The sequence below is a fragment of the Amblyraja radiata genome, chromosome 21, assembly GCF_010909765.2.
Source record: "Amblyraja radiata isolate CabotCenter1 chromosome 21, sAmbRad1.1.pri, whole genome shotgun sequence".
Classification (NCBI taxonomy): Eukaryota; Metazoa; Chordata; class Chondrichthyes; order Rajiformes; family Rajidae; genus Amblyraja; species Amblyraja radiata.
The window spans coordinates 36947112-36967680 of record NC_045976.1 but is presented as its reverse complement, the minus strand read 5'-3'; the positions used below and the strand labels follow the sequence as shown (position 1 = coordinate 36967680).

The following is a 20569-nucleotide window of genomic DNA, read 5'->3' as shown; positions in this document are numbered from 1 at the left end:
ATCCTGAAGAAGGGTCTCGACCCGAAACGTCACCCATTCCTTCTCTCCAGAGATACCGCCTGTCCCGCTGAGTTACTCCAGCGATTTGTGTCTATCCCAGATTCCCAAAGTCCCTTGATTTTTCATCCCGCTTTAAACAAGCAGATGAAAGTCAGGGAGGGTTTGAAGCAGGCAGGTGATCTCTCCTGCCCAGGCAACCCAATACAAAGCCAGCATGTTAAACATTAATCCAGGTGAACTATCCATCACTGCTGCCCTCGAGCCCCAAGCAGGCATGGAGTGTTGTTTTGACATAACACAGCCAGTGTACAAGAGGATCACTGGTCACCCACTGACCCACTGGCTACAAATCATCCTCCCCTTCACTACACAGCTGCTGCCTTGCACAGTGGCAGTAAAGTCGTAAGTCATAATAGGAGTAGAATTAGGCCATTCGGCCCATCAAGTCTACTCCGCCATTCAATCATGGCTGATCTATCTCTCCCTCCTAACCCGACTCCCCTCTGCTTTCCCATAACCTCTGACACCCATAGTAATCAAGAATCTATCTGTCTCTGCCTTAAAAATATCCACTGACTTGGCCTCCACAGCCTTCTGTGGGAAAGAATTCAACAGATTCACCACCCTCTGGGTGGTGAATCTGTTGAATTCTTTCCCACAGAAGGCTGTGGTGGCCAAGTCAGTGGATATTTTTAAGGCAGAGATAGATAGATTTTAAGAGATTTCTCCTCATCTCCTTCCTAAAAGAACGTCCTTTAATTCTGAGGCTATGACTTCTGGTCCTGGACTCTCCCACTAGTGGAAACATCCTCTCCACATCAAGGCGTCAAGTCAAGAGTGTTTTATTGTCGTATGTCCAGGACGGGACGATCAGCAGCTATGGAAGGAGTTGTATCGAGACTCACGTGTTGTGGAGCACACACCAGCCGCAGTGAGGGTCTCCCGATCCCAGGCAATCCGTGCATGTCTTGTACTGTCCACACGCTTCCACAGGGACCCTGGTCAGCTGCAACCAAAGAAAACAGGGAAGATTTAGATTAAAAAAGGTCAAATTGGCAACGTGGCATCAGGTTATATCTGCAAAGACATCGATAGCCAGACATATACGCAGCATAGAACGTTAAACTGAAATGCACTGTGATGCTAGATGAAAGGCCCCAGAGACTGATTCTGCACCACAGAGTGCAAGGCACAGTATCAGAACCAATAACACAGTGCACGCAACAAAGGCTTTTCACTGTACCTCGGTACACGTGACAATCAACTAAACTGGACTGAGGGCCGGAACAATACACGTTCTGGGCCAGCCAGCCAGCGCCACAGATCCAGAGACACAAGGCCCAAGCCAAGGTCCATGCAACAGATCCCGAAGCCCAGACTGAGCCAAGAAGACATCAAGCTGGAAAGGGTGCAGAGAAGATTTGCAAGGATGTTGCCAGGACTCGAGGGCCTGCGCCATAGGGAAAGGGTGGGCAAGCTTGGACTCTATTCCCCCGAGTGCAGGATGATGAGGGGTGATCTTATAGAGGTGTACAAAATCATGAGTGGAATAGATCAGGTAGATGCACAGTCTCTTGCCCAGAAGCAGAGGACATAGATTTAAGGTGAAGGGGGAAATATTTCATAGGAATCTGAGGGGTAACTTTTTCACACAAAGGGTGGTCGGTGTATGGAACGAGTTGCCCGAGGAGGTAGTTGAGGCAGGTAGTATCGCAATGTTTAAGAAACATTTAGACAGGTACATGGATAGGATGGGTTTGGACATGGACCAAATGCAGGCAGGTGGGACTAGTGTAGAAGGGACATGTTGGCCGGTGTGGGCAAGTTGGGCCGTAGGGCCTTTTTCCATGCTGTAAGCCCCGATGACTCTATTTGAAGTGCCCACGTGATTTGAGAAGCCCACTATCACCTGGGAGCCAAAAACAAGCAAGCATGCGTGCCTTATTGACAAACCCCACAGTGCTTCTTGTGATGTAATTAAAGTGAAGGAGGAGATGTGATGTAATTAAAGTGAAGGGGGAGATGTGATGTATATGTAATGTATCCACCATCAAGAAGTGTTTTGAGGGATTAGTCATGGTGCACATAATTTCCAGCCTCCCAAACAACCCCAAAATCCCCCACAATTTGTCTGGTACCGCAAACAGGTCCATGGCAGATGCCATCTTCCTGGCATTACATTCATCCCTGGAACATCTGGATAGCAAGGACACCTACTCCACACTACAATGACTGCAGCTCCATCTTCAACACCATAGTTCGAACCAACCAAAATCATCTCCAAACGCCCAGACCTAGAATTCAGCACTCTTCTCTGTAACGGGATCCGAACACTCACGACTCTACAGCCAGACTCTGTTGACAGCATGAAACCTCTTCTCCATTTGCAAGTTTGAAAATGGCAGCCCCATAGTGGAGATCGAATAATGCAGAATAATGCAGGGTACAGGATGGGGATAGAGAGCTTAGCAGCATGGTGTCAAGACAACAGCCTCTCCCCGAATGTTAGTAAAATGAAGGAGCTAGTCAATGACTTTAGAAAGCAAGGTGGGGAAATCTCCGCAGCCTGCACCAAACGTGTCTCATCAAGTGGAGATTGACGAGACCTTCAAGTTTCTCGGCATAAATATCACCAATGAATTTTCCTGGTCCAAACACATTGATATTGTGGCCAAGAAAGCACGTCAATGCCTCTGCTTCCTCAGAAGACCAAGGAAATTTGGCATGTCTCGAATGACTCTTACTCATTTCTATGGAGGCACCATCGAAGCATCATATTGAGATGTATCACACCTTGGTTCACCTAATGCTGTGCCCAAGAGTGTAGCAATTTGCAGAGAGTTCAGTTTAGTTTAGAGATACAGCGTGGAAACAGGACCTTCGGCCCACCGGGGTCCGCGCCGACCAGCGATCCCCGCACATCAACACTACCCTACACCCACTAGGGGCAATATTTACATTTACCAAGCCAATTAACCCACAAACCCGTGCGTCTTTGGAGTGTGGGAGGAAACCGAAGATCACGGAGAAAACCCGCGCAGGTCACGGGGAGAACGTACAAACTCCGTACAGACAGCACCCGTAGTCGGGATCGGACCCGGGTCTCCGGCGCTGCATTCGCTGTAAGGCAGCAACTCTACCGCTGCGCCACCGTGACTGCTCTGTGCAACCCTGTTGCGGTGCAACCCAGTCCACGATGTGAACCAGCCTCATAACCCCCCCCCCTCCCCCAACTCCATGCATACCTCACATCCCCTTGGGAAAGCAGACAACATAATCAAGGACCACTCACACCCCAGTCAATCCCTCTCCAATTGACCAGAATATACAAAAGCTTGAAGCCATCTCCCAACAGATTCAAGGGCAGCTTTTCCCCCACTATTATCAAGCCCTTGTCTGGACCCCCATATACTAAGGATGCATTCCCCATCTCCAAAGTTACTACAGCACCTCAGTATACGTGATGGCAACAAGCCAATATTTGGTTAGCCATGTGCAAGATGCAATTTGCAAAACATGATTGCTGGGATATGATGTGATATTTCATTAATAAGATTAGTGATATGACATTTGGTTGACGATGCCGAGAATGCAGATTGCGAATGCGACGTATAAATTATGGGAAGATAGGTGGTAATTGATTTAAGGTACATGAAATATGATACACAGTTATGAAATGTTGAGTAAACAGCATTTAACACAAGTCTGCTTCGTATAAAAACAACACGCTCTCCAAAGCAGCAGCTGCATGAAAAGCGGGTTCATGTTTTGCATTTGTCGCTGCTCAGCGATGCACAGGGAGAGCTCTCTGCCACATAAGGAACCTCCTTCAGCCCGTTTTAATGGTGTCCAGAGGCCCCATAGCAGAAGCATCCACGTCGCGGGGCTGGGAAGTGGAAGTATCCCGAGCTAATTCTGCTACCACCATCATCTGTTGCAACAAGTGATGGCTCCCACTGATTGTCGCCGGAAGCTTGCGTCCTTTTCAGGACGGGCGATGACAACATTTGAAACATGGAAGATGGACACGAAAGACGAAGAATAGTGTGCAGTTCAACCATATTTCACTTTTCCAGCACTAACAATTTACCCCAAATGCTGCCACAATTTAGTTTAGTTTAGTTTGAGAGAAACAGGCCCTTCGGCCCACTGGATACGTGCCGACATAATCATCCCGCACGCTAGTTTAGTTTAGTTTAGAGGCACAGCGCGGAAACAGGCCCTTGGGCCCACCGAGTCCACACCAATCCCCGCACATTAATGCCCCTGTCCCACTTAGGAAACCTGAACGGAAACCTCTGGAGACTTTGCGCCCCGCCCAAGGTTTCCGTGCGGTTCCCGGAGGTTTTTGTCAGTCTCCCTAATGGTCGAAAGTGGTTTCCGCTTCTTCTATGTTCCGGCGATTATTTTGGGTCGGGACCCTTTTCAGATTTAAGGAATAATAGAACTTTTTCCCCATATTATTCACACTCACGTACACACACGCACATACACACACGTACGTACACACACTCACGTACACACACTCACGTACACACTTACGTACACACACTCACGTACACACACTCACGTACACACACTCACGTACACACACTCACGTACACACACGTACGTACACACACTCACGTACACACACTCACGTACACACACTCACGTACACACACTCACGTACACACACTCACGTACACACACTCACGTACACACAATCACGTACACACTTACGTACACACACTCACGTAAACACACTCACCTACACACACTCACCAACACACACTCACCTACACACACTCACGTACACACACTCACCTACACACACTCACCTACACACACTCACGTACACACACTCACGTACACACACTCACGTACACACACTCACGTACACACACTCACATACACAGACTCACGTACACACACTCACATATAGACTCACGTACACACACTCACATACACAGGCTCACGCACACACACACTCACATACACACACTCACATACACAAACTAACGTACACAGACTCATAGAGTCCCAGCCTGCCCAACCTCTCCCGATATCTCAGACCCTCGAATCCTGGCAACATCCTTGTAAATTTTCTCTGTACCCTTTCCAGTTTGACAACATATCAAAGCACTATTTCTCTATCCAATTTTCTAGACATCTGGCTCACCAGGTAATGTTTGTCGAGCAGCCTTCACCTTAAACGTATATGTCCTCTGGTCCTCGATTCACCAACTCTGGGCAAGAGACTTCACGGCAATGATCCCCACAGAAACAAAAACCAACTGAAAGTAGCATCTAACTTCCTTAACCGCTAATTGTATTAGTTAGTTTTCTGATATTTGGATCTTGCCGCGCAGGCACAAACTGCAGTGCTCAGCTGCACAAAGGCATGTGAAATGTATTTAATTGACTGTGATTTGGTCGATTCTAAGGGCTGACAACAAAGCGGACCAGGGACAGACAGCTTGCCATGCTCGGGGTTTACATGCACAGACCATGCCTGGCAAGCAGGGACAATGAACATAAATCAGCAAAATAACAGCCCTTTATAAATAACATACTGATCAATACTCAATGCTGTGCAAGCCAATTGCTTTATTCAGCTGCGCTGTGCTTACAGTCGCTGACACAATCCATCATTGAAGATGTCAGCCAAAACAGTCAGGCAGTCAGCAGCAGCAGGCAAACACTGGCTTTGGCTCGGAAAGCACTGGGAACGGCGTACGGAATGAGACAGCACGCCCCCTCGACAGTCACAGCGCTCAATACCTTCTCATTTCGGAAAAGTGCAAAAGCCGAAAGCGAGACTCGCTCCACACCGAACACTGAAGCTCGTAACTTTACAGCAGGGATCGCCACACAAGAAAAAACCCTGCAAGCACACAATGCCTCCGACTGAAAGCAGCCAATCATCAGATGGGATCATTCTACGATGAGCAGGACAGCACAGGCCATTCGGCCCACAAAGCCCGTGCCGGACGTGGTGCCAAGTTAAACTAATCTACTCAGTGATCCGTGTCCCTCCATCCCCTGCATATTCATAACAACCTCTTCAATGCAACTATCCCAGACATGATAACATATGATGAGCGTGTGTCGGCGCTGGGCTTGTACTCGCTGGAGTTTAGAAGAATGAGGGGGGACTTCATTGAAGCATACAGAATAGTGAAACACTTGGATAGATTGGATAGATAGACTGGCCACACACTCATCTCCCTGCTACCTTCAGGTAGAAGGTACAGGAGCCTGAAGACTGCAACAACCAGGTTCAGGAATAGCTACTTCTCCACAGCCATCAGGCTATTAAACCTGGCTCGGACAAAACTCTGATTATTAACAACCACTTTCTGCTATTTGCACTTTATCGGTTTATTTATTCATGTGTGTATATATTTATATCATGGTATATGGGCACATTTATCTGTTTTGTAGTAAATGCCTACTATTTTCTGTGTGCTTAAGCAAAGCAAGAATTTCATCGTCCTATACAGGGACACATGACAATAAACTCACTTGAACTTCAACTTGAGATTGGACGTGGAGAGGATGTTTCCACTAGTGGGAGAGTCTATGAGTAGAGGCCATAGCCTCAGAATGAAAGGACTTTTTTTAGGAAGGAGATGAGGAGTCATTTCTTTAGTCAGAGGGAGGTGAATCTATTGAATTCTTTGCCACAGAAGGCTGTGGAGGCCAAGGCAGTGGATATTTTTAAGAGATAGAGATAGATAGATAGATAGATAGATAGATAGATAGATAGATGGATGGATAGATGGATGGATGGATGGATGGATGGATGGATGGATGGATGGATGGATGGATGGATGGATGGATGGATGGATGGATGGATGGATGATGGATAGATGGATAGATGGATAGATAGATAGATAGATAGATAGATAGATAGATAGATAGATAGATAGATAGATAGATAGATAGATAGATAGATAGATAGATAGATAGATAGATAGATAGATAGATAGATAGATAGATTCTTGATTAGCACGGGTGTCAGAGGTTAGGGGGAGAAGGCAGGAGAATGGGGTTGGGAGGAAGAGATAGATCAGCCATGATTGAATGGTAGGGTAAACTTGATGGGCCGAATGGCCTAATTCTATTCCTTTCACATGACCTTATGATCGCGTCAGCCTCCACCACCACTCCTAGCAGTGCATTCCAGGCCCCCACCAATCACTGTGCGTAAAAACCTGTCTCTAACATCTCCTTTAAAATGTGCCCCTCTCACCATAAACCTATGTCCTCTAGTCTTTGACATTTCCATCCTGGGAAAAAAAGGTTCTGGCTGTCTATCCTATCTAAGTTCATAAGTTCTAGTAGCAGAATTAGACCATTTGGCCCATCAAGTCTACTCCGCCATTCAATCATGGCTGATCTATCTTTCCCTCTCAACCCCATTCTCCTGCAGTCTCCCCATAACCCCTGACCCCCGTACTGATCTATGCCTCTCATAGATTTATTGCTCCTAATTGATTGGGATTGTGGTTGACTTTAACTCCCACTCCACCAAACAATTAAAAGTGGGTTCACATCTTGTGCTGGAAGCACCACCACTCAACCTCCCATCACCAAATATGCCTCCAAGCCCCGAGTGCCTACGAGCGTAAATCTCCGAGTTCGAATCAGAGCAAACTCGGGAGAACTCTTGAATGAACTCGTACAGTGGGACAGGGCTATGACCAGAAACAAGTGATATCACCTCGACATAACAAAATGAAGTAAAATCTTCCCTCAATCAATGTTCCACGAGATCTGGCAATCTAACCCCGAGCAGTTATTACCCTAAAGTGTTGTCAAGCTGCTTGGCCACATCTGTGTGACATATTTCAATAATTACAGCTATCAAAAATCCATTACAATCCAGCAGACGTCTTTCTCAGTTTCACACACCAACACTGAGAGCACTTCACCTGAGGAGGCCCAGGATTGGAGGTGCATTTGCGGTAGACACTTTGGCGTAGGTAAAGAGGACAAAGACTCACAAGTCATTCGATGAAACCTCCCGCCATTATTATCACTGCCTGACAACAAGACTCTAAAATTCTGTCTCCTTCTCTAACTCAGCCAATAAAAATCTTCAGGCAACATTAACCCTGACAGTTCTTTTTCCACATATAGTCATAGATGGAATCGTGGAGTCATACAGCAGTGAAACAGGCCCTTCGGCCCAACTTGCCACATGATATGTTCCCAATATTGGGCGAGTCCAGAACCAGGGGCCACAGTCTTAGAATAAAGGGGAAGCCATTTAAGACCGAGGTGAGAAAAAACTTTTTCACCCAGAGAGTTGTGAATTTGTGGAATTCCCTGCCACAGAGGGCAGTGGAGGCCAAGTCACTGGATGGATTTAAGAGAGAGCTAGATAGAGCTCTAGGGGCTAGTGGAGTCAAGGGATATGGGGAGAAGGCAGGCACGGGTTATTGATTGGGGAGGATCAGCCATGATCACAATGAATGGCGGTGCTGGTTCGAAGGGCCTAATGGCCTCCTCCTGCACCTATTTTCTATGTTTCTATAAGGAAATAGCGTTTAGTCCAAAACAAAGCCAGTGAAGTCCGATCGAGGATAGCCCGAGGGTCTCCAATGAGGTAGATAATAGTTCAGGACTGCCCTCTGGTTGTGGTAGGATGATTCAGTTGCCTGATAACAGCTGGGAAGAAACTGTCCCTGAATCTGGAGGTGTGCGTTGTCACGCTTCTATACCTTTTGCCCGATGGGAGAGGGGAAATGAGGGAGTGGCCAGGGTGCGACTTGTCCTTGATTATGCTGCTGGCCTTGCCGAGGCAGAGTGCGGTATAAGTGGAGTCGATGGAAGGGAGGTTGGTTTGTGCGATGGGCGCTTTGTGTTCCCCCCGTAACTTTTTGGAGATGCGTTTTTGTGGCGGCAGATTATTTGAGTAAAGGCCGATGTAACGCAGCGACACAAAGATTCTTTCCCACCCCCATGAAGAGCAAGTGCAGAATGTGCACAGAATCGGTACAGAAAGCGCTCTCTGTTGAGCCTATAACTTGCAAGTCCAATGCTAAGATGCTGTTTTTTCACGTGATGAGGGAGCAATAGCTTACTCAGCAGGTAGCGATTTATCCCATAAGTCCAATGAGCTGTGGGTGGAAACAGCCCTAATGTCCCTGGCCTCCTACATTGTTCTAACAAAGCCTAATGTAAACTCAAGCAGCAGCTCATCATCATTCCATTAGGCGCATTGCAGACCCAAATGCAACATTAACTTCCCCTAGTTCTGATGATGATTCTGTTCGTCGCATTTAGACCCATCTTTTCTTTCTTCACGCCTCATTACCACCCCCATGTTCTTTGTACCATCATTACTTTTGTCATTTAATCTCTCCCGCCTTACACCCTATTCTGCATCTCGCCTTTTGTCCTGTTCTCTCCTCTATCCTCCTTCGAGACTTAACTTTGATTTATATTGAACTTTTCCAAGTTCTCTTGGAGGCATAGTGTCGTACAGTGCAGAAACGGGGGCTTTGGCCCAACTCTGCCATGCCGCCAAGGTGCTCCCCATCTAAACTCGTCCCATTTGCCCCATATCCCTCTTGAATGAATAGGTTTATTGGCCAAGTATTCACATACAAGGGATTTGCCTTGGTGCTCCGCCCGCAAGTGACAACTTGACATACAGTGACAGGTTAACATTTGGCCCATATCCCTCTTACATCCTTCCTGCCCATGTGCATATCGGTCTTAATGCTGTCAGCTCAACTACCTTTAAACATTAGACTTCAGAGATACAGCGTGGAAACAGCCCCTTTGGTCCACCGAATCCTCGCCGACCAGCAATCACCCCGTACACTCACACTATCCTACACACACTTGTGACAATTTACTATTTTCACCGAAGCCAAATTAACCTACAAACCTGTACGTCTCTGGAATGTGGGAGGAAACCGGAGCCTCGGGAGAAAACCATTCACTTCAATGCATCAAAGATGCTTTGTTTTTAACTGCACGCTATCTTTCCAACCTCTTCATCTAACCCAATCGTGACACTCTCCTATTCCTATCCTCCCTGACCAGCTCCTCGCAAATGGATCTGCACCAATCAGTGAAAATTCTCCTGCTTACCAACAAGTCACAAGAGGCACATACTCAAGCAACAACCTCCCCTGTTAAGAATGGTAACAAAAAAATGAATAAGCTTTCATAGATATTTACTCATTTAATAATCTTACATAATTTTAGGTTACGTTAAAAATACTCCATTGCTTTGAAATTCAGGGGCTTTTAACATCCAAGAGATGAATGAGACTCCACCAAATAGAATATAGAATCGTACAGCACAACAACTGGCCATTCAGCCCACAATGTCCGTGCCTAACATGATGACAAGTTAAACCAATCTCTCTCTCCCTGGATATGATCCGTATCAATTCCCCATCTATCCATGTACCTAGCTAAGAGTGTCTTAAATGCCAGCAGGTGGCACGCTGGCACAGCGGTAGAGTTGCTGCCTTACAGCGCCAGAGACCTGGGTTCGATCCTGGGTTCGATCTCTCTCTTTGTCTCTCTCCCTCGCTCCCCGTCAGTCTCTCTTTCATTCTCTCTCTTTCTCTTTCTTTAGATAGATAGCCGACTAGACGCGAGACAGACAGACAAGACAGACAGACAGACAGACACGAGAGAGATAGGAGAGAGAGGAGAGAGAGAGAGAGAGAGAGAGAGAGAAGAGAGAGAGAGAGATCTAGAGAGAGAGATAGAGATAGAGTAGATGCGAGTTGAGAGAGACAGAGAGACGAGAGACATAGATAGGAGATATGGAGATACGCGAGGGCAGACCGACATTGGAGACAGAGAGGAGACAGGGAGACGGGATACAGAGAGACAGAGACAGGGAGACGGAGGTGGGTAAAGTTGACAATCCACTCCAGGCTAATGACACTGTGGAAGACAAAAGTGCTGGAGAAACTCAGCGGGTGCAGCAGCATCTATGGAGCGAAGGAATTAGGCAACGTTTCGGGCCAAAACCTTCTTCAGATCTAGAGTCTAATTAATCTCTTGGATGTTAAAAGTCCCTGTTTTTCAAGGCACTGGAGTATTTTTAACGTAACCTAAAATGACGTAAGATTATTAAATGAGTAAATTTCTGTGAAAGCTTATTTATTTTGTGTTACCATTCTTATCAGGAGAGGTTGTTGCTTGAGTATGTGCCTCTTGTGACTTGTTGGTAAGCAGGAGAATGTTCACAGATTGGTCCAGATCCATTTGAGCGGAGCTGGTCAGGGAGGAATGACACTGGGCTTTCATTGCAGCAGTGTTGAGCAGTGGCAGGGCTTGTGTTGCTCTGACCATTTCTCTGGTTACTGACAGCAGCAGCCACCTGCCTGACCTTTATATGGAGCTGTCAAGGAGGAAAAATCACAGCCTGTAATGACAGTCAAAGTGTGTGTGAGGATGTGCCTGACAAAATGGAATTGCCACTTTTTCTGCAGTTGACGTCAATATTAAAGTCTAATTTCTTGACATAATAATCGTCTCTTTGTCCCCATATTCTTTCCATTCAGTCCCGATTCCCGCAATTTCTTCAGCTTGCGTATACCATTTCTTTTATGCCTCCTCCTGAAGCACTGAAGGCCGACACAAATTGCTGGAGTAACTCAGCGGGACGGGCAGCATCTCTAGAGAGAAGGAATGGGTGACGTTTCGGGTCGAGACCCTTCTTCAGACTGAGAGTCAGGGGAGAGGGTAACGAGATATGGAAGGGTCCAAATAATATGTGTGGTGTGAAAAGGACAGATCAAAGAAGATGGTGATCAAGGAAATGTAGATTGGTTCATTGTTGGAGGAAAGGAAACATAGAAAATAGGTGCAGGAGTAGGCCATTCGGCCCTTCGAGCCTGCACCGCCATTCAATATGATCACGGCTGATCATCCAACTCAGTATCCTGTACCTGCCTTCTCTCCATACTCCCTGATCCCTTTAGCCACCAGGGCCACATCTAACTCCCTCTTAAATATAGAAGTTGACAACGAGGCATACAAGGATGGAGAGAGAGGGAAAGCAAAGGTTGCTTGAAGTTAGAGAAGTCAATGTTCATATCGCTGGGATGTCAGCTGCCCAAGCAAAATATGAGGTGCTGTTCCTCCAATTTGCATTTGTCTTCACTCTGACAATGGAGGAGGTCCAGGACAGAAAGGTCAGTGAATAGATTAGAATAGTATAGAATACTTTATTGGCACATGTGACAATTCGCAGTGAAATTCCTTGCTTGCATTCCTTGCAAAGGTATACAAATAGTCGCCCATAAAGGGTACTTACGAAGTTAAAAATCACCCCCCCCCCCCGTTCTCCCTGGGACCGCATGGGTTTTCTCCAGGTGCTTCGGTTTCCTCCCACACTCCAAAGATGTGCAGGTTTGTAGGTTAATTGGCTGGGTGCAAATGTAAAATTGTCCCTAGTGTGTGCAGGGTAGTGTTAGTGTGCGGGGATTGCTGGTCCTAGCGGACTCGGTGGGGCGAATGGCCTGTTTCCGCGCCGTATCTCAAAACTAAACTTACTATTAAGTGGCCTCGAGGAAGTCAACAGCCTGTATGTTTTGTGAACAGAGGTACTGATGGGAATGATGATAATAATAATGGATGGGATTTATATAGCGCCTTTCTAATACTCAAGGCGCTTTACATCGCATTATTCATTCACTCCTCAGTCACACTCGGTGGTGGTAAGCTACTTCTGTAGCCACAGCTGCCCTGGGGCAGACTGACGGAAGCGTGGCTGCCATTCTGCGCCTACGGCCCCTCCGACCACCACCAATCACTCACACACATTCACACACAGGCAAAGGTGGGTGAAGTGTCTTGCCCAAGGACACAACGACAGTATGCACTCCAAGCGGGATTCGAACCGGCTACCTTCCGGTTGCCAGCCGAACACTTAGCCCATTGTGCCATCTGTCGTCCCGCATACCACAGCCCAATCTCACTGAGAGCATGTCTTGGTTTAGTAGATCAGACCACCAGCTAGCACTGGCTTTAACGACTGATAATGGACTAGCGTGCGAGGCATTCCACCTTAGTTACTGAGGTTCAGTTCGCACCATTGAACTGCAAAATTATTGCAGCAAATACTTCCTCAGAGGTGTTTTGGCACAGGGAGTCATGCTTGACTAGCTGCAAATTTCTCGTTACCGAGATGGATCCTCCTATGTAAAGACGGAGCCCAAAATATGTATCAATGTTAAGGCACAGTGGTGTTACAGTTTCGTTTAGTTTATTTAGAAATTAAAATTTAGATATTAATTGATTTAGAAATTAGAATTTGGATATTAGAATTTAGGTAAGCCATTTAGAACGGAGACGAGGAAACACTTTTTCTCACAGAGAGTTGTGAGTCTGTGGAATTCTCTGCCTCAGAGGGCGGTGGGGGCCGGTTCTCTGGATACTTTCAAGGGAGAGCTAGATAGGGCTCTTAAACATAGCGGAGTCAGGGGATATGGGGAGAAGGCAGGAACAGGGTACTGATTGGGGATGATCAGCCACGATCACATTGAATGGCGGTGCTGGCTCGAAGGGCTGAATGGCCGACTCCTGCACCTATTGTCCATTGTGTTTAGTTTATTATTGTCACGTGTACCGAGGTACATAGATACATAGAAAATAGGTGCAGGAGTAGGCCATTCGGCCCTTCGAGCCTGCACCGCCATTCAATATGATCATGGCTGATCATCCAACTCAGTATCCCGTACCTGCCTTCTCTCCATACCCCCTGATCCCTTTAGCCACAAGGGCCACATCTAACTCCCTCTTAAATATAGCCAATGAACTGGCTTCAACTACCCTCTGTGGCAGAGAGTTCCAGAGATTCACCACTCTCTGTGTGAAAAAGTTTCTTCTCATCTCGGTCCTAAAGGATTTCCCCCTTATCCTTAAGCTGTGACCCCTTGTCCTGGACTTCCCCAACATCGGGAACAATCTTCCTGCATCTAGCCTGTCCAACCCCTTAAGAATTTTGTACATTTCTATAAGATCCCCTCTCAATCTCCTAAATTCTAGCGAGTATAAGCCAAGTCTATCCAGTCTTTCTTCATATGAAAGTCCTGACATCCCAGAGGTACAGTGTTAAGGTTTATTGTTATGTGCTGTCCAGCCAGCGAAAATACTATTCATGATTACAATCATGCCAGTCACTGTGTACAGACACAGGATAAAGGGAATAGTTTCTAGTGCAAGATAAAGTCCAGTAAAGTCCGATTAAAGATAGTTGGAAGGTCTCTAATGCGATAGATGGGAGGTCAGGTCTGCTCTCTAGTTGGTGAGAGGACGGTCCAGTTGTTTACACTTTAGACTTTAGAGATAAACAGTGAAAACAGGCCCTTCGGCCCACTGAGTTTGTGCCGACCCGCGATCACCCTGTACACTAGCACTATCCTACACACTAGGGCCAATTTACAATTTACCTAAACCAATTAACCTTCAAACCTGTACGTCTTTGGAGTGTGGGAGGAAACCGGAGCACCTGGAGAAAAGCCATGCGGTCACAGGGAGAACGTACAAACTCCGTACAGACAGCGCCCCCAGTCAGGATCGAACCGTGGTCCCTGGCGCTGTGAGGCAGCAATTCTACCGCTGCACCACCGTGTCTCCCCGAACCTTCCCGATTGACTGTGTTAGTTTAGGCGTTTCCTGTTTCTATGCCCTTCAACTGGTTTCTTTCCCCTCCTTACAATTCCTTTGCCCTAAGAAGTTAAATATTACGCACTCTTTACCAATATCCTTGCGGGGAATTCCCCTACGGGATATAACAGCACATTCTAAACCATGGGAATAATTTCTTCATCATGAAATGCCCTTCACTTATCTATCAGCGGGTCAGTCAGTATGAACAGACGAAGCTTTCGGCATGTGGTACATCCATGAGGAGCGTCCAGCACATTTTCCTATTTGCTGCAGATAAATCCTCCGCATTCAGGCCGCAGCTCAATAACAAAATTATATTTATTTTTGAAACTATTTCAGCTTTGTTGCAATGTTTGGACATGGCACAGTAAGGAAGATTAGCGATCAGGCAGCAGGGGGTGAAATGGTTCTTTGAGAGAACATGGAAGGAAATTGAGAACGCATTAGATGGATAATCACTTCACGCGGAAAGTGTCAAAAGTGATCGTGTTTTGCAAAAAAAGAGTCTGTATATACGTGCCGGCACACAGGTACAGATAGATACACACACACATATTGATATAAACATACAAATATGGACACGCAAAAACGCAGAGCCAAAGAGATGCACAGCTGCTTTTATATATACATATATATAATATTTAATATAATATAATAACATAATATTAAATATATATGTGATTTCTTCTCATCTCGGTTTTAAGGGGTTAAGGGGTTGGACAGGCTAGATGCAGGAAGATTGCTCCCGATGTTGGGAAAGTCCAGGACAAGGGGTCACAGCTTAAGGATAAGGGGGGAATCCTTTAAAACCGAGATGAGAAGAAATGTTTTCACACAGAGATATATATTTAATATATAATATGATAAATTTAATATACAATATATATCTTGTTTTAATGTGTCTATATAGATAAATATATACACACATATGAATACATATATATGTAGACAGACATATATACACACAGACGTATCTATATATCTATATATATAGGGTAAATACAAAAAGCTCAGCGGGGCAGGCAGCATCTCTGAAGAGAAGGAATGGGTGACGTTTCGGGTCGAGACCCTTCTTCAGACTTCCCGCTGAGTTATTCCAGCATTTTATAGACAATAGGTGCAGAAGTAGGCCATTCGGCCCTTTTGTATCTGACCCGTTGAGTTACTCCAGCATTTTGTGTCTACCTTCGACTTAAACCAGCATCTGCAGTTCCTTCCTCTATATATATAAAAGTACATACACAGAGTATAGAGTTACAGAATCATACTCGGCCCAATATGCCAAGGCCAACAATGCTGCCCCATCTGAACATGGAGGCATATAGCCACGCCAATGGTATCAATGAGCCCCCCTTAATTAAAATAAACGGGCACGTCCAAAGCTGCCATCATCACCCACCTGGGTCATCAGCGCAAACTGACATGTTTTCCCTCTGTCGATTGTTTAAAGTTTATGTACAGTGACACCACCAGCACCTCACACCTCACGACCGGGTTATTTTGCAGGAACGAGTGCAAGCCCGGATAGAGCAGATGTGGAGAGGATGGTTCCACTCGTGGGAGAGTCTATCACCAGAGGCCAGGGCCTCAGAATAACAAAATTAGGAAGGAGATGAGGAGGAGTTTCTATAGTCAGATGGTGGAGAATCTGTGGAATTCATTGCCCCACAGAAGGCTGTGGAGGCCATCAATTGATATTTTATAAGGCAGAGCTCGATAGATTCTTGATTAGTACGGGTGTCCAGTGTTGTGGGGAGAAGGCAGGAGAATGGGGTTAGGAGGGAGAGATAGATCAGCCATGATTGAATGATGGAGTAGACTTGATGGGCTGAATGGCCTAATTCTGCTCCATCACATGAGCCTATGAGAATATCTAGCTGGATATCTGTGATCTAATTCTGCATCCCCATCTTTCAACTCAGAGAAGCAAAAGTACATGATTATTATTCAGTTGTTTCCTTTTTATTAATGTGGTCCTCTGAGTTTTTCCCCCCCAGTCTTTTTTTACTCTGTGTGATAAATCTTTCCTTCCTGGAGACTCCGGGGAACATCCCAGAGGGGCATCAGCCTTTAACCAACAGAAAGCAGTGAAACAGTGTAAAGTTCAGAGCACAAAAATACAACTGCCCTCATCAGCATCATCTGCCTGCGTTTGGCCCACATCCCTCTAAATCTGTCCTATCCTGTCTAGATGTTTCTTAAACGTTGCGATATTGCCTTCCTCAACTACCTCCTTGTAACATGGCGACGAAAACTTAACACAATGTGGCCTCACCAACATCTTATATAACTGCGACATAACCTCCCAACTTCTATACTCAATACTCTGACTGATGACTACACCAGGAATGGAACAAAGAAATTCTTGGAGACACAACGATATTGGATTACCAAAAAAGACACAGAGTGCTGGAGTAACCTGGAGAGGAGGCATTTCGGGCTGGAAATCAAGCGGCTGTTCGACGGCTCCAAACACTCCGATGACCCAAAATCCATCATTTATCCTTGATTTGCACATATTCACAAGCTCGATAATGAGTTATGTGTCGGAAGGAACTGCAGATGCTGGTTTACACTGAAGAATGCTGGAATAACTCAGCGGGACAGGCAGCATCTCTGGAGAAAAGGAATAGGTGAATTGACCCAAAACGTCACCTATTCCTTTTCTCCAGAGATGCTGCCTGACCCGCTGAGTTATGCCCCTGTCCCACTTAGGAAACCTGAACGGAAACCTCTGGAGACTTTGCGCCCCACCCAAGGTTTCCGTGCGGTTCCCGGAGGTTTTTTCAGTCTCCCTACCTGCTTCCACTACCTGCAACCTCCGGCAACCACCTGCAACCCCCGGGAACCGCACGGAAACCTTGGGTGGGGCGCAAAGTCTCCAGAGGTTTCCGTTCAGGTTTCCTAAGTGAACAGGGGCATTACTCAGCTTTTTGTGTCTATCAACAATGAGCTAAATATGTGCACTTGTTCAGCTACTGTGACTGCAGCAACGAACTTGTATTCGTTATAGTGTGAGGTTGTTGGTATGAAAGGGTGAAGCCTTTTAAAAATTATTCAATTGGGAAACAGCCAGTTGTTCAACATAAAATCAGTCAGTCCCGTACACACTTCACTACCTCAAAACGCATTTTGTGTTAGATAATCAGGTTGAGCTTGATATACATCTGAAGTGTGTTAGAAGATAAAAATCTAATTATCTTAAAATTCATTACCAAATTGGATTATATTATACTGAAAAAAAATTAGAAAGGAATTAAGTTGTTCAAATTATTATTATTACGAGCCCGGTCAAAGTACTTATCTATGAAGGAAGTTTATAATCATGTATTTTTCTGATTTTCGTTTAATCTACTTATAAAGTAGGTCCATGCATTTTGTTTTAACAATAATTTGGATTTCCATTTCTACCTTGTTGGCTTTTATGGCCCTCACTGTGGAAGTGGAAGGAAAGGCAGACAAAATATCTCTGCCATCTTTTAAACGGGGGAATTCGATTTACTGTGCTTGAAAATGCTTCGTAGGCAGTCATTTCCTTCACAAACTGATCCAGTCGAAAGAGTCAAGAGTGTTTAATTGTCATATGTGCCGTCAATGGAACAGTGAAATTCTTACTTCTTACTTATAGCAGCATAACAGGCCCATAAACACAATACACATAAAATGATATATAACAAACAGAATGCAGTTTTTCGGAACCCCGCGCGATTTCGGGACCAGCTCCGCACAACTCCATACGGCTCTGGCGATCGAAGTGGGACCGGCCCCCGCGAGGCCGTACGGCTCAAGCGACCACGTTAGGTCGCGCATGCTTGTGGGACAGGCCCTTTACAGCGCCAGAGACCCAGGTTTAAACCTGACTACTAGTGCTCTCTGTGTGGAGTTTGCACGTTCTCCCCGCGACCGTGTGGGCTTCCTCCCACATTCCAAAGGTATGCAAGTTTACAGGTTAATTGGCTTCGGTAAATAGTCCCTAGTGTGTAGGAGTGTGATCGCTGGTCCATGAGGACTCGGTGGGCCGAAAGGCCCGTTTTCCAAGCTGTATCATTAAAATAAACGAAACAAAAGTGGAACGAAAGGTCGTAAGCCACAAATGAACCAGATCTGTGAGAGTTTGGATGTTAAGTTAGGCTCGGCAAGCGGAACTCTCTCCTCACAGGCTCGGACATTGTTTCAAGGCCCTCTTTAAACACAGTAGTGCATATCCTAGATAGCGCAGCTTACAACACAGCAGTGTGAACATTGATATCTCTAATTTCAAGTAACCCTGAATTCCTCCCCCTCCTCCCCCACCCTAATCATCCGACCAGTTCCACTGTTTGCATCCTTGTGTCCCTCTTGTCATTACACCTTCCCTCGCCAACAATGGGCCAATATGGCCGCCACCCTTCCTGAGGTCACCTGTTGCTGGCCCTGATTCGTTCTGGCCTTTTTCTCGCCTCCAGTTTATTTCTCACCCCCCCCCCACCCCCCCATCCCCCCACCCCCTCTACTTTCAATCTGAAAAAAGGGTTCCGACCCAGAATGTCACCTATTCTTTTTCTCCAGAGATGCAGCCCGGCCGGCTGAGTCACCCCAACACTTTGTGTCTTCCCCACGTTGCAATGGTCGGTGCAGTGCTGAGAGAGTGGCACAATGTCAGAGGTGCCAACTTCATAGGTTCTAGGAGCAGAATGATGCCACTCGGCCCGTCAAGTCTACTCCGCCATTCAGTCATGGCTGATCTAATTTGTCCCTCTCAACCCCAGTCTGCAGCCTTCTCCCCACAACCCTTGACACCCGCACTAATCAAGAATCAGATGTCGCCCAGACTCCCAGCATAATCTCTCAAATTGTCCATAATGCCCCTGTCCCACTTAGGAAACCTGAACGGAAACCTCTGGAGACTTTGCGCCCCACCCAAGGTTTCCGTGCGGTTCCCGGAGGTTTTTGTCAGTCTCCCTACCTGCTTCCACTACCTGCAACCTCCGGCAACCACCTGCAACCTCCGGGAACCGCACGGAAACCTTGGGTGGGGCGCAAAGTCTCCAGAGGTTTCCGTTCAGGTTTCCTAAGTGGGACAGGGGCATTAGGAAGCCAAGTTGAGGTCCAGGAGTAAAATGTTCTCATGTGTCCCAGACATAAAGTCTTCGCTAGCTCATGGCTCACACAACTCATTGACCAAGTTGCCACATAATTAGCAAATTTATCCTTTCAAGAAAACTGCATTGGTCAACAGATTTAATTTTCAAAAGAGAGAATGAAAAATAAATCACCAGATTAACAATCCTTTATTTGTTTTATCTACGATCATTAGCGTCCCTGGTTTGGGACTTGCCAATGTTCCTTTCCAATATTGGGCAGACGTTATTCCCAAAGTCAAATTCTCCCCTTCAGATAAATGAAAAATCTGCCAGATTTAGCCATTAAAGTTGTGGTTACTTGCACTCACTGATTTACTGCTGAGAAAAACAATGACTGTTTTCTTCAGTACAGGGAACAAAGAGTGCCCTCAAAAGAGAGAAACAATAATGTGGCTTCACAATGATACCACAATAAACTGGCCGCATCTCAAATTCTTGGAGTGGGAGGACCCAGATTGGAATTGGAACGGCTGTTCAGTTTGTGTTGGGCAAGAGACCAGCGATCCTACAATCTACTCCCTCATTCAATAACATCAGAGCTAATGCAGTTCCTCATGCAGTTTCCACCCAGCTTCAATTTCTCTTAAGGTAGACACAAAATTCTGGAATAACTCAGCGGGTCAGGCAGCATCTCTGGAGAAATAGGGTAGGTGACGTTTCGGGTGGGGACCCTTCTTCAGACACACTGTGTGTCCCGACCCGAAATGTCACCCATCCTTTTTGCCCAGAGATACGGACTGACCATGTGAGTTACCCCACCACTTTTGTCTCTATCTTTGGCATGAACCAGCATCTGCAGTTCTTTG

The 20569-nt window shown here is 46.1% G+C and overlaps 1 protein-coding gene across 7 annotated transcripts in view; it reads right to left on the bottom strand.

Annotated features, from left to right (window-relative positions):
* plxna4 (plexin A4) overlaps positions 1-20569 on the bottom strand; it is a 538927-nt gene that overhangs the window by 230955 nt on the left and 287403 nt on the right. For all 7 annotated transcript variants that reach the window (XM_033040097.1, XM_033040102.1, XM_033040100.1 and 4 more), the window contains exon 5: positions 906-1006. In XM_033040097.1, the coding sequence (XP_032895988.1) occupies positions 906-1006 (101 nt within the window). The remainder of the gene's footprint in view (positions 1-905; positions 1007-20569) is intronic.